The sequence below is a fragment of the Kazachstania africana genome, chromosome 9 (assembly GCF_000304475.1).
Source record: "Kazachstania africana CBS 2517 chromosome 9, complete genome".
In the NCBI taxonomy this organism is placed as follows: domain Eukaryota; kingdom Fungi; phylum Ascomycota; class Saccharomycetes; order Saccharomycetales; family Saccharomycetaceae; genus Kazachstania; species Kazachstania africana.
The window spans coordinates 556449-570033 of record NC_018948.1 but is presented as its reverse complement, the minus strand read 5'-3'; the positions used below and the strand labels follow the sequence as shown (position 1 = coordinate 570033).

Genomic DNA, 13585 nt, shown 5'->3' with positions numbered 1-13585 from the left:
TATATATAAGAGTAGATATTTTAGCATATATGGAATAAATATAATCATTGCATTTTTTTATCGCTTGATGAGTTTACAGCATGCTATGTATTGGAAATAGTTGTACATTAATATATATTCCTTCGTAGGTGGAGAAATTTAGTTTACAGCAATATTGATCACAGGGTTTGCAAATGCGGTTTGTGGATGCAAAGTGAAATCGATGCATTCCTGAGGAGTATACAATTGTTATGCCAAAAACGGAGACTATGTGATAAGATTGGACTGGGGTCATGCTTTCCTGATAGAGCAAAAAGCGAATGCAGTTTCCTCCTAATCGAGATCATACTGATATGTAGGCAGCAATTGCGTTACTTCATGTGATCCAAATTGAACGGCGGTACAAAAATTCAAATTGTATCCAAATGCTAAGGAGTAAAAGGGTTGCGTGAATTCAAATATCAGAGCATATTACTCTGTATTTTATCCAATCTCTTTTGAACTTCTTGACAAACTTGTTCAATTTTCTTTATTTCATTCTTTTTATACTCTAATTGCTCTTCTAAAAGCATAATAAGGGATTCTCTGGATTGGTGGGGCCTGTACTCATTTAATAAATGATGAATATTTACCAAAATAGTCCTTATATTGTTAACTTTTTCCTCATATCCTTCTGGGTTGATGCTGAGCACACCAGCTAGTCCTAGATAGTTCAAAAGCAATGACTTCAATAGCTTCTTCAATTCCGAGATTTTATACTGATAATTTGTTGGCTCATCACTGCTCGATTTCTTATACAGCTGTTTGATACCCATCACTTCTAAGTCTGGTAATTGATCTTTAACCTGCCATACGCTACCAAAAGCTCTATATTGATGACCTCGTGGCATCGGTGGTGGGATAAGGAAATCTAATTCTGAGTTTGTAACCTCCTCTTCTTCAATCTCTCCATCGTGATCATTATCGTTCTTTTCAGTTTCTTTCTGCTCCTTGTACTCTGCCAATTTAGCAAGATTCTTTTCAGTGAAGAACCTTATGTATGGGGGTGGTGATGGATATAATGAACTAATATCATTTGCCGTATTCTCACTCATTGTTAATTGATGTGGTTGGCTGCTTGTTGATATACTTATCCACTGAAACCTGTGTTTTAAAGATTTGTTGTTACATTCTATACTTTTGAAATATTTCTTCGCTCAATGTGAAGATTCGGATATTGCACTATAAAATTCATAATATATAAAGCTCATCGCAATTTAAGAGCGACTCAGGAAGAGTTCCCATGAACTATCATAAAGGTATTTTATTAGCCCTATTTAAAGAATATTAACGATCTATATACTATCACTCTGTCTACCAATGACTGTGAGTCTGTCTCTAATTTTAGCCTTTTCTGTAACTAAGTTATCACCAAAGACATCCATCAACTTTAATTTGGGGTTATTATTGCCCAACAATTCCACCACGTGGTTGTCTACACAACGTACGAAGCCCAGGTCAATATACTCCAAGTTTGGGCAGTTCAAGACGTTGAATGCCTCCTTTGTGAGTTCTTTCATTGAATTTAGATGTAAAGATTTCAGCGAATCCTTGGCAGCGTTTAAAAACAGCTCCACTATGGCCATGTCACCTACTTTCTCACACCTTCTCAAACTACATATCTCCAGACAGGGTAAAGATACTTGACTAAAGAAGTAAACCAAAGAATCAGCGGTAACTTGGTCCAAATCGTCTAGTATCAGTGTCTTTAATGTAGTGTTTTTAGAATTTTCTCCAGATAAAAAGGCAACCATACCGTTGATGATCATTGAGTCCGTTAGTTCAATACATCCTCTCAGAGTAAGATTTTTGAGACTCCTACCGACTTGTCCCAGTATATTAATAATCACTTCATCCTGCACGTCTTCTTCATTAGACGGGTATTCTATTGCCAGAGTATGGAAGTTTTCATTTATCAAATATTGTGGTAGTAATGAATAGTTAAAAACGGAGTCTAGCCTAGATAAGCCCAGAGATTGCAGACTTTCATGACAATTTACTAGCAGACTTGTCAATGACTTATCTACGAAACGATGGGTATTGGAAACGTAAAACTCCTTCAACCTTCCCCTCATACTAGCAAAGAATTCATCCCACGTTGCTTCATTAACTAAAAATGGGCCATCCAGATATAAACTGTTTAAATTTGGTAACTTTTCCGCTAGGTATAGCAATGCTTCATTATTTAATTGGCCACACATCTGTAACGATAAGCTTGTTAAATGGGGAGAAAAAATTGCCAGTGTTTTATACCCATCAAACGAAATCTTAGAACAGTCGTGGAAAGTTAAATGTGTCAAATCAGTTTTCAAAAACAGTTGCAGCGTCTCATCATCGAGAGCCCGATTTCTGGAAAGTGCGTTAGCTAAATTATTTAGATTCGCAGTGGAAATACCACCAAGAACATCTCTTAGGTGGTTAAAAACTAGATTTTTTTTATTGTAACTGTCACTTCTCCACGTAGAAATGTTTTCTGTAATTTTCAAAACACACAGATTTTGTAAAGTGGGTAAAACATTCTCTTGTCTATTTAAAAGATTAGCAGCTCTCTTCTTCTTTCTTTTACGAGATTGCAGCAACTCCTTTGTTCTCTTTCTTCTTGATGATACGACGGCGTCATTATCTTCATCATTAGGTGTACTTAGCCGCCCTGAAGATGCTTTGCTGCTTTCATACTCTTCCTCATCACTGTCATGGCCAACTGACTTGAATCTATCAACATATGACCTTTGAACTGACGTGAATCCATCGGGTTTGTCAAGATCCAACTCGTCATTTTCAATAATACTAATATCTGTGTTGCTATTCACATCACTTACTTCAGATTTTGTAAAGCTAGCTTCGGTGTCCTCGCCTTCTACACTACCATCTTTTGATTTCTTTTGAGATTTTTCCCATCTTTTTTTGATATGCTCAGCACTAATACCTTCTTCTTTCAAGAACTGAGTAAGGGCTGAATTTGGCCCTTTAACATCATTCCTTCTTGATCTATTCCTTCCTCTGTACATTATGCACGTACTGCCTGGATAAGATAGACAACTATGTGTTGATTTATCACTATTAGCCTTTAATCATGGCATTTGTAATACAGAAACTTCTCAGAAATTCAATTTGATTCCATCGAGATGCAAATTCGGATTTTTGCCAAAAATAAAATTTGAAAAATTAAAGCTGCGCAAGCCCGGAATCGAACCGGGGGCCCAACGATGGCAACGTTGGATTTTACCACTAAACCACTTGCGCTTATATTTTTTTATTTTTGATACTTTTCAGTCCCCCTACCGTATGTATTAAATATTTCCTTATGTCATGTCAACTTTGTCAAAAATGCGACATCTGCTGGAAATGGCAACATACCGACATTTCAATGTTTTGATAGTTAGCATGACTAATTTAGAATGTTATAGAAGATATGAACAATAATTATGGTGTGATAAACACGACCATATATTGACAAGAAATAATTATGGTGTGATAAACACGATCATTTGTTGACACGAAATATTTATGGTGTGATAAACACGATAATGTATTAACTCATAAATCTATAACATGATAATTGGCATAATTCAAAATATGTTGGAAAAGGTATAAATACTCAGGTGAACACTGAAGTTTGATCAAAGTTTGTATCACTTTATATTACTTTATATTATGGTTATATTTTATATATAACCAGTGCATTATTTGGTATAACCACTGATTAATAAGAATTATTTTAATTATTTGACTGACATCCACAACGTGAACAATATTAACGATAATAATATACAAGAGACATCCTCTGATCTTCCTTTACGTCATTCATTTATACTCTTGCAGTCTTTGCCACAATGAGCTTGAAAAAGCTTAATCGAATAACCGGTCTGTACCATCAACGGGTTTGTTAAGCTGAAGCAGCTAGTTCAAGTTATAAAATTATAAGTTTCTATAGAACTGTCTCTAAATGAAATAATCGAATATATATGGACATTTTTAGTATCTATTCAAGTCTATATCATGTAGAGATAGAGAAAAAGATGTGTACGTTCATGGCCAGGCACATACACCTCAATGGTTGTTGAAATGTATGATTAGAGCCGAGTATCTTAATGATAAATCAAAGTAAAAATATATTGGCATCCTTCTACCAACTTGACGCAATATTGTCCGCGGCCGTCCTACCAAAGACCACGCATTCTAGCAAACTTGAGCCACCCAATCTGTTAGAACCATGGACACCTCCAGAGACTTCTCCGGCAGCATATAAACCTCTTGCTAGGATATTGTCATTCTTATCCAAAACCTGAGAGTTTTCATTGATCTTGACACCACCCATTGTAAAATGTACAACAGGAGTAATTTCTCCCACATATATTGGGCTGTTTTCATCGATTTCTATATTAAAAGTGTTCACTTTAGATGAACGGCCGTGTGTATCTGCGACAGTTGTTGAAGAATATTGTACGAAGTCATTTATCAACTCTGTTGATTTTATTGGTATGCTAAATTCGCCTATAAATTCTTTTATTGACATTTTTCTAATCAAGTTTTTGGAGATATAAAAGTCCATATTATTTTTATAAGCCGAATAAACGTTTTCGTTCATGACTAAAAGAGCTGTATTATCATCTTGAGGGCAGAATTTTTGTATTGCTGCAGTCACATTGTCTCTTGTGTCCAGTTCATTAACAAATCTTTTACCATCAATGGGATTCAGAAGAATACCCCCCAGACCTCTCAATGCCTCAGCAGCTAAAAATTTCCAGTTGTTGTTACGATCATTTGGATCGATGAAACCAGTTGGATGCACCTGAACTTGATCCATATCAACAAGCTCTGCACTTAATTTTTCAAGAATTATTTGACCATCGCCTGTAGTTTGATCACCATTTGTAGTTGGTAGATTCAGTAATTGTGGAGCATACTTTTGTAACATATCCTTGGAGTATCCAAACCCACCTGTTGCGAAAACCACATTACTAGCATCTAGGGCTTGTGGCTTATTTTGTGAATCGATATAATGTACCTTTGATACCTGATTATTTTCAAAGTCGATATTTGTTACTTTACTATTCAATAAAATTTGAACTAATTCAGAGTTCTTTTCACTAACAGACTTCAAGTGTTTCGATAAGGTAGAGACAATTTCATAGCCTGGAGGTAGTTTACCATTGGACCTATGGGTTCTTGCTTTGGAATGGCCACCTAACTGAGCCAAAGCATCAAGTTTGATGTTGAATGGCTTATTCTGTAACCATGAAATTGCTAGTTTCGATTCCTGTGATAATTTCTTCATTAAATTGGGGATACCTCTGCCCTTTGCTGATTTGAACGTGTCTTCATAGAACAATTCAGGTGAATCTTCAACATTTAACGATTCCTGAGTCTTGGTGTTAACACCATTGATACCACTAGATGCCTTTATAGAATTTCCACCAATTGATGCAGCTTTGTCGAGGAGTACGACTGGGATATTATAACTGTCGACTAATTGGTTAGCAGTCGATAGACCGGCGAGGCCTGACCCAATGATCACCACGGGAGCTTTTGAAGCGGTTCTCCTGAGAAACATCGTCTTAGAGCTTTGTTTTACTGTGTAGACAACAACTGTTATTAGGAAGATCCAATAGAGCAATTTTCTCACAGGTCTTCTCATATTTAACTTATATTCTTTCTGTTTTGTATTTACAAGATTGATGTCAAAAACTGATTATTAATTGATTCTTCTAACAAATGCGAAAAAATGCAAATCGATTTACGATTTAACATACATGAAAGATGAGTATATACTGTCTGTTTTACGTGGATAGTAGTAGTCTGAGAGGATTACAACGGTCCCAATTGTGGATGTTCGATAAAGTTTGACCTGACGTAGTTTGCATTTGAGAAAATACCAGTTTCTCAATGATGTTGCAAGATCGAGCGATTGAAGCCTCTTGAATAACGAGAGGTTGACTGCTCTTGTAATTTGAGCCGGACACCATGATAGGGCAGTCAGGTGCGCTACAGGATGCGAATGCTGGGCAGAAGCCTGTGTTGAAACTGAATCCAGAAAAAGCGTCTGTTATCTTTGGAAATTGCACCGACGGTGTCAAAAATATAACACCGTTGAACGGATGTGAATTAAAGTTGCAACTCTTGAAGCAGCTTTTGTTTCCGTCTTTCGACAAGCCACACCTCCATTTGTGACAATGTGGGTACTTGGAAGTCAGCATCTTCTGAATCTTCCTCCATTGGTTCGATTTCATCCTTATAGTACTCTCTCAATTTATGGGTCCATTCCTGCTCAAAGTCCACATCTGCGTTGTCCCATGAATAGTACCGCTTGTTCTTCTTCTTATCTGGAATCTTTTTAGTATCAATAACTTCATCGACCTGTAACTTCCTATTGCGTTCCTGCTCTACTACTTCCTTAATCTCGGGAAGCTCTACACTTCTGCCAAAATAGCGTTTCCCCAAAATCATCTTACCCCCAATATGCACTTTTGCTGGTCTATGGTTGAACTTCTTCAGGATCTGATGGTCCCACTTCTGTAATTCTGCCACGCCGTCATTAATAGTATCGTTCAAATCTCTTGTTGTCACTTCGTCCAGCGATGGATCGTATATTCTGGTGGTATTAGACTTGATCTCACTGATAATCTGCGATCTCCAAGAGAGACACTCTTTCAACGTCTTAACAGAATTCACACTCTTGGGTCTCTTATACCGCGAATAATCCTTATACCCACCCGTTTCGCTAGCTTGTTGTTCCTGGTACCTCACCAGCACAGAGTTGGCCTTGTCTATGTTCCTACTCATCACGTCTCGATACCTCTTTCTGCCTGATATCAGCCAATTATTTTGTTCAACTTGTTAATATTAAGTGTTTGCAAAATTTTGATTCCGTTGGCATCGGGAATATCTTATTTCAAGGGAAATAATTTGCAATATTGCATGGAATTACACTATACGTTTGATAAGCAAAAGGTATATAAAGGAGTTGTTGATAGGTTGCTCAACATTAGAGTCTGTGTGTGTGTCGCATGATGGAAGAGAATTTACCAAAGGCTAAGATGTCGGGTCGTTTGATGGTTGCAGGCGATCCAGCATTAAGATCGCTGAGCAATAAGGAGAATGAATCTAGAGAATCGTTGAGTAATTTGAGTAATGGAAGCGTTTCAAGTCTTGTGACTCCTCATTCTCGCAACAGGAGTTCTGCAAATACACATTTTCAGTATGCTACGACTGCGTATGGGGTCCGGATGCTTTCCAAGGATATTATCAATACGAAGGTTGATCTTCAAGTGGAAAACTTGATGATCGTGACGAAATTAAACGATGTTTCTCTGTACTATCTGACCAGAGAACTCGTTGAATGGGTGTTGTGCACTTTCCCGCATATTAACGTCTACGTGGATTCAGTATTGAAAAATGACAGTAAATTCAGTGCAATAGAGATTTGCAAAGATTCTAAGTGTGTCGCTAGTAGGATCAAATACTGGACTACGGATTTCATTGATAGCAATGACGTTTTCTTTGATCTGGTCGTCACTATGGGTGGTGATGGTACGGTTTTATACGTCAGTTCCATTTTCAAGAAACATGTGCCACCGATTATGTCCTTTTCATTGGGATCTCTGGGATTTCTAACCAATTTTAAGTTTGAGAATTTCAGAAAGGATCTTCCAGATATCTTGAATAAGAAGATTAGAACTTATTTAAGACTTCGGCTAGAATGTAAACTTTATAGAAGACATAAACCAGAACGAGATCCAAGGACGGGTAAAAACATTTGCGTCGTAGAATTAGTCTCTACTCACCATATACTGAATGAACTGACAATAGATCGTGGTCCAAGTCCATTCATCTCAATGTTAGAGTTATATGGAGACGGTTCCTTGATGACAGTGGCACAGGCAGATGGCCTAATCATTGCTACGCCGACGGGGTCTACAGCATACTCATTAAGTGCAGGTGGCTCTCTTGTATGTCCCACAGTGAATGCTATAGCAGTGACGCCAATATGTCCACATACTTTAAGTTTCCGACCTATTATTTTACCAGATAATATCAATTTGAAAGTGAAAGTATCCGCGAAATCAAGAAGTACTGCATGGGCTTCGTTTGATGGTAAAGATAGGACTGAGTTACAAAAGGGAGATTTTATAACTATTTCAGCAAGTCCATATAGCTTCCCTACGGTGGAATCGTCACCTATGGAATTCATTAACAGTATAAGTAGGACATTGAATTGGAATGTCAGAGAACAACAAAAATCGTTAACGCATATGTTATCTCCTAAGAATAAGGAAAAATATGCTATTGAATCTAAGAACATTGAAAAATTGAGTTCATCGTCTGAAGAAGAGATTGAAGAACCTAAAATTTTCGATGAGAGGGGTAAAAATACGAATGGAAGTAGCTTAAGTGAGTCAGATATTTCTGATGAAAATGCTGAAGATAAAGAACCTGAAGAGGTTTGTGTTGAACAGCCAAACTTTAAACCAAACGTAAAATTTACCATATGAATTCAACGGTATTTTAATGTTTATATAATTGTTTATATGATGATCAATAAAGAAATTATGGATGGGTAGACGTTGATCTTATATTGCTACTGTGAAGATGGCAGATTCAGTGAAAGCTTGGAAACTCCAAGATGTAATGAATGGCAGCTTGTTTTGACATTAGAAGGATGATATGAATCAAAATTTGTGAAGTTATGCAGAATCTTGCTCACTCTCACTTTCGCTGGCTTCAAATTCCTTGGCATTGCTACTTACAGTATCGTTCATAAGATTCAACATGATATTGACGTACTTATCGGGATCACTTTGTAGATCATTTGCCAAATGAGGGTACCTCTCGGTGAGGCTAGTAATTAATGGTCGTATTGCTTCGGTATCTCCATCTTTGATTTGTCTCAATGCAATGAGATCTTCTAGTGTGACCTCTACAAAGAGTCTTGTCGGGTCACTCTCTATCGTATGCGATTCAGTAACAGTGGTTAACTCTGTTAATGCATCTTCTGTATTGTAATTATGAGCCTCCAACGCATCGATGACGCTATCCCTTTGAAACCCTAGTTCGACTAGTCGTCTAATCTTTTTATCATTATCTGAAATCGGTGATGGCCTACGTCGTATGAGCATTACAATTTGTGCGTTGTCCTTTAAGTGCAACGAGTTCAATGTTGCATCATCCTGCAAAAGCTTCCCTGAATATATGAGACTTATTTCATCCGTATGACACACTAACTTGTGACTTTTAACGATATGGTGTTTCAAATCCCGGACGGTATCATTGACGGTTCCATTCAGTTGAAATTTGGACCTTGTTCTGGGATCTTTGATGTACAGTTTCATTAATTCACCTTTAGTGGACCAGTAGTTTTTTTTCAGCGGGTGAGGTTCTTCATTTATAGATGTTAAATATTGCAATTATTACTTTATATATATATACTTTGAAAATTTACATGACAAACTTAATTATAGAGAAGGATCGAAATCTGCTGGGACTTCCCTATTTGGTTCTTGAACGTTATTTTCGACTAATTCTGAACCGTCTCCATTTTCAGACCAATCCACTGCAATTTTTCTTTCGGAAGTTGCAGAGTAATCGATATTTAATAGGATGGCATCTCTTTCATCGGCCCAATCGTCTCTAACGTCTTCAAACCCTGTTCTCCAAATCTTGTCATAAAAATCTTTGATTCTTGATTCTTCCAATCTACGTTTTTCTTCTTCAGCCATCCAAGCCATATGTTTTAAATCTTCGGTGGAAGGTTCGTAAATGTGCCAAATCACGTAATGAGGCAGCCCAACGACGTTGTAATTCATTCTTCTTGATAATCTTCCGAATGCTTCAGTTTCAGCATGTTTTTCAAAGGAGAAAGCAGGGAAGTGAGAACCCGTACGAAACACCTTAGCCTTAGACAAAATTGAGACACCACCGATACCATCCAATTCCATTTCTTCTTCTGGATCGCCATTAGGATCTCTCATGTACGCTAGATGAGGCCTCCATGTAGCGTATTCAGGGTACCCCTCCACGATGACCGCGTCTTCCTCCAGCGCTTCTGCCAACTGTAACCCACCTTCGGATTCTTGCCACGAATTAAGATCATAAGGCTGGATGTTCCCTAACCAATCTGGAAGAGGTCTCCATACGTTTGGTACGATGACGTCTTTATCGTGATGCATTAGATCTTCCATGATTGTGCGAGGTACAGTTTCGACGTCCACGTCTCTCCAATAGACCCAGGAATGGTACGGTTTCAATGCCACGGAGCCCAGCCAGTTTCTTGCTCTTGCCATAAGTTTTCTTCTAGGACCCTGAGCCGCGAAACCATGTCTATCAGAGAAAGATTGACCAATGATCTGACCAAAATCCTTTTCATAGATCTCTATATTACCGAATCTTTTAGACTTATCCATCTGAGATTGAGCAGATTGTAAGTGGGACAGTAAGACACCCATGGTGTCATCTGAAGAGTCACTCACTAGGAAGGATAAATCGATGAAATTGTGTGGATAAGTCATCAAATTGAGATGTTCAAAGAACATCGGGAGATGTTCAGCAGCGTCTCTTAGTGGCACACAGAACAGGATCCTGTCGTTACGCTGCCATCCATCACTATTCCCCTGGTAGTTACGTAGATCATAATACTCCACACCAGGTACATTCTTAAAATCCGGTACGTAAGGTCCAAACAGAGATAGACCGAGAGGCACGACTGATGAGGACAACAACAGTCTGAGCAACAGCAGCGTAGTCACTACAGTCCCTGCTATACTGACCACCGATGAAGACGTTGACGATGGCTTCCACTGCATATTTGTTCTACTTTTCACCATATAACGCCAAACAACAACTCTCAGGCCTTCCATATATAACTCTGTCTGTCTTGCAATTTCTGATATCTCAGGCAGGCTTTCCCGTCGCGGTGTACGGGTTTCGACAGTCCCAATTTCAAAAAAAATTTTTTTTTTCCACCAAAAAAAATTTTCAGGCAAAAAAAAAAAAAAAAAAAAAGTAGAAATTTTCGCCTCGAGAAAAGTTTTATTTAAGGCACCGATGGGGGAGAAGAATAGAAAACGTGCCTGTTGTTAGTAGTTTCCAATTGAAAGAGTAATAAGATAAATAAATCAAATAATAGAAAAAATGGCTGAAGAAGAACACAATTTCGAAGTTGCTGACGCTGGTTCCTCCGCTACTTACCCAATGCAATGTTCCGCTTTAAGAAAGAACGGTTTCGTTGTTATCAAGGGTAGACCATGTAAGATTGTTGATATGTCCACTTCCAAGACCGGTAAGCACGGTCACGCTAAAGTCCATTTAGTTGCTTTAGATATCTTTACTGGTAAGAAGTTAGAAGATTTATCTCCATCCACTCACAACATGGAATGTCCATTCGTTAAGAGAACTGAATTCCAATTATTAGACATTGATGACGGTTTCTTATCCTTAATGACCCCAGATGGTGAAACTAAGGATGATGTCAAAGCCCCAGAAGGTGAATTAGGTGAAACTATGCAAGCTGCTTTCGACGAAGGTAAGGACTTAATGGTCACTATCATCGCTGCCATGAACGAAGAAGCTGCTATTTCTTTCAAGGAAGCTCCAAGATCTGATTGATTATATCACTTCTTTCTTACGATGATGATTTCAAGGGTTTTTAAAACAATTTTTATGCATTCTCCAAACCCTTCGAATCTTCTTTTTATTTTATATATGTATCATCCTATTTATCCTATATAGTAAAGAACCTTCGATTTGTACTTTATTCTCATTATTATTTTTTTTTTTCAATCCCTTGTTTCATAACGTCACACCATTTAATCCCCGCCATTTTAAAACTTTCAACCCGTTCTTCACAGTGATCAATCTCATCGTGTCCTCACCTAGCCATTGCTGGATCTTCAAGAGACATTGCTCAGATTCTTCTTCACTTATTGGGTTATTACCATCTCTCAATGAATCTACCACCAGGGAATTGAGATACGTCATTGTGTACGGCTCATTCTCGACAAGAGTTTGTAATATACTCATTATCTTTTGCATCTTGACTTTTAAAAATTTATCGTATTGGGATTCTCTCAATTGTAGTTCCTCCATGGCAGTTCTCTCTTTTGCTTTGATTCTGTTCAGTAGATTTACTTGTGAATCATCTCTTTTCTCTTGGAAAATGAATTTGTCTTTTGAGTTGGAAATGTACGTTCTCCTTGTGGTCGTCTTGTTGGCTTTGACCAGTCCATCACGATGGTAATGTCTCTTTTGAAACTTTACAGGGTCAAGATCTTCCGCTGGTGCACCATGACGCCTTTGCAACTGTTTTTCATACCATGCTTCGATCAGTTGAACGTACTGTAACTTTCTTGAATTGTTCGTCAATTTCAGAAGATTATTGGAGAAAGGTAATCTAACAGTCAATTCTCCATTAAAATTCACCTCCACGTTGTAAACACCTGGCCATATCGATAGCATTTTCAGAAAATCATCCTCTGTGATCTTATTTTGCATCAAATTCGTACATTGGACCAAGATCTTGTCCACCTCCATGGCCATATCACGAGGCTTACTTATGTAATTCAACGACACAATAGTCTCCACAGTGGCGAACAATTTCCCATAAAATTTTATCTTTTTCTTCAAGTTCAATCTCGATAGTTCATCCTGGTAATACGTGCCACCAACACTCGGTAATTCCACTATCTGTTGTTTCAATAGTAACGAAGCAATGGTCTCTTCGGCCCCTACTTGGAGTCCCATTTCAGGGTACACAGTCAAATGCAAGATGTTATGTCTATTGATGTCAATTTGAATCGGTGATGTCGAATGCAACCCATGAGAAATAGTCTGTAAATATGTGCCCGTATGGAACAAAAGACAATCCGGTTCATCCACTACGGTCCATACATTATCGTCATTGGACGTCGTGATAGGTTTGTATCTGATTCCGCATGCCTGTGGGAAAATCGTTAAGATACCTGTGCTTACGTGTGTCGTATAATTCTTTGGTGAGAGGTACTCGATGGATTCACCGTCAAACAACGTCATGTTACCAGCCTGTGCAGAATAGTAACGAGTCAATTTCGTAGAATAATGCTTCTCCAAATCGATATCGTTGGTCCCATCCATGGCATTCAATGCCAATTGACCAAAAAAAATGGCCAATTTCAGCAATTTGGCAGAAATCTTGTTCAAACCCTGATCAGTGCATGCTCTGTCGAATTGCAGACTCGTGTCCGTAGTAGCAATGTACTGTTCCAGATACGTATGCTCTTCAATCTGCACTGTCCCGGTGAAATTCGCATCGAAGCCTTGTTCCAAATCGATCTCACCCAAAGACCCAGTATCTAACGTGTTGGCATAGTTCTTCAGCAGGAAAGTATCGTAATTCACCAAAATAGCCTTCAAAACAGGCAAAATGTCATCCTCGGAAGATACAGCATCCAAATCTATCACTGGCAACCTACTCATTGCTCCCACTCGCACCCCAACACTACCGTTACCCAACACCACAACCAAAGATACACTCAAAGCACTTCTTCAAGCTCAAAGTAGCCGTCTGTGAGTCACGCCCAACGAGCGATGACCAGTA

The 13585-nt window shown here is 38.2% G+C and overlaps 9 protein-coding genes and 1 non-coding gene across 10 annotated transcripts; 2 read left to right on the top strand and 8 right to left on the bottom strand.

The window, feature by feature from the left end:
* Positions 1–440: 440 nt before the first annotated feature.
* MED7 (mediator complex subunit MED7) lies at positions 441–1073 on the bottom strand (the record flags this gene model as incomplete). Its single annotated transcript, XM_003959148.1, has 1 exon — positions 441–1073. One exon carries the CDS (start codon positions 1071–1073, stop codon positions 441–443), a length of 633 nt encoding a protein of 210 aa, XP_003959197.1.
* Positions 1074–1313: 240 nt separating this feature from the next.
* Positions 1314–3026, bottom strand: RAD7 (UV-damaged DNA-binding protein RAD7; the record flags this gene model as incomplete). Its single annotated transcript, XM_003959147.1, has 1 exon — positions 1314–3026. One exon carries the CDS (start codon positions 3024–3026, stop codon positions 1314–1316), a length of 1713 nt encoding a protein of 570 aa, XP_003959196.1.
* Positions 3027–3190: 164 nt separating this feature from the next.
* Positions 3191–3261, bottom strand: KAFR0Itrna9G. The gene has a single exon. It is a non-coding gene; the product is annotated as a tRNA-Gly (tRNA).
* An 883-nt stretch (positions 3262–4144) lies between these two features.
* OSM1 (fumarate reductase) lies at positions 4145–5656 on the bottom strand (the record flags this gene model as incomplete). The annotated part of the gene is made up of 1 exon (XM_003959146.1): positions 4145–5656. The coding sequence occupies one exon, from the start codon at positions 5654–5656 to the stop codon at positions 4145–4147; it is 1512 nt and encodes a 503-aa protein (XP_003959195.1).
* A 467-nt stretch (positions 5657–6123) lies between these two features.
* Positions 6124–6801, bottom strand: ISY1 (Isy1p; the record flags this gene model as incomplete). The annotated part of the gene is made up of 1 exon (XM_003959145.1): positions 6124–6801. The coding sequence occupies one exon, from the start codon at positions 6799–6801 to the stop codon at positions 6124–6126; it is 678 nt and encodes a 225-aa protein (XP_003959194.1).
* Positions 6802–7025: 224 nt separating this feature from the next.
* UTR1 (NADH/NAD(+) kinase) lies at positions 7026–8510 on the top strand (the record flags this gene model as incomplete). Its single annotated transcript, XM_003959144.1, has 1 exon — positions 7026–8510. One exon carries the CDS (start codon positions 7026–7028, stop codon positions 8508–8510), a length of 1485 nt encoding a protein of 494 aa, XP_003959193.1.
* A 192-nt stretch (positions 8511–8702) lies between these two features.
* On the bottom strand, positions 8703–9347 carry KAFR0I02780 (uncharacterized protein; the record flags this gene model as incomplete). The annotated part of the gene is made up of 1 exon (XM_003959143.1): positions 8703–9347. One exon carries the CDS (start codon positions 9345–9347, stop codon positions 8703–8705), a length of 645 nt encoding a protein of 214 aa, XP_003959192.1.
* A 123-nt stretch (positions 9348–9470) lies between these two features.
* ANP1 (Anp1p) lies at positions 9471–10838 on the bottom strand (the record flags this gene model as incomplete). Its single annotated transcript, XM_003959142.1, has 1 exon — positions 9471–10838. One exon carries the CDS (start codon positions 10836–10838, stop codon positions 9471–9473), a length of 1368 nt encoding a protein of 455 aa, XP_003959191.1.
* A 307-nt stretch (positions 10839–11145) lies between these two features.
* On the top strand, positions 11146–11619 carry KAFR0I02760 (uncharacterized protein; the record flags this gene model as incomplete). The annotated part of the gene is made up of 1 exon (XM_003959141.1): positions 11146–11619. The coding sequence occupies one exon, from the start codon at positions 11146–11148 to the stop codon at positions 11617–11619; it is 474 nt and encodes a 157-aa protein (XP_003959190.1).
* A 183-nt stretch (positions 11620–11802) lies between these two features.
* On the bottom strand, positions 11803–13464 carry TAH11 (Tah11p; the record flags this gene model as incomplete). The annotated part of the gene is made up of 1 exon (XM_003959140.1): positions 11803–13464. One exon carries the CDS (start codon positions 13462–13464, stop codon positions 11803–11805), a length of 1662 nt encoding a protein of 553 aa, XP_003959189.1.
* Between the last annotated feature and the right edge of the window lie 121 nt (positions 13465–13585).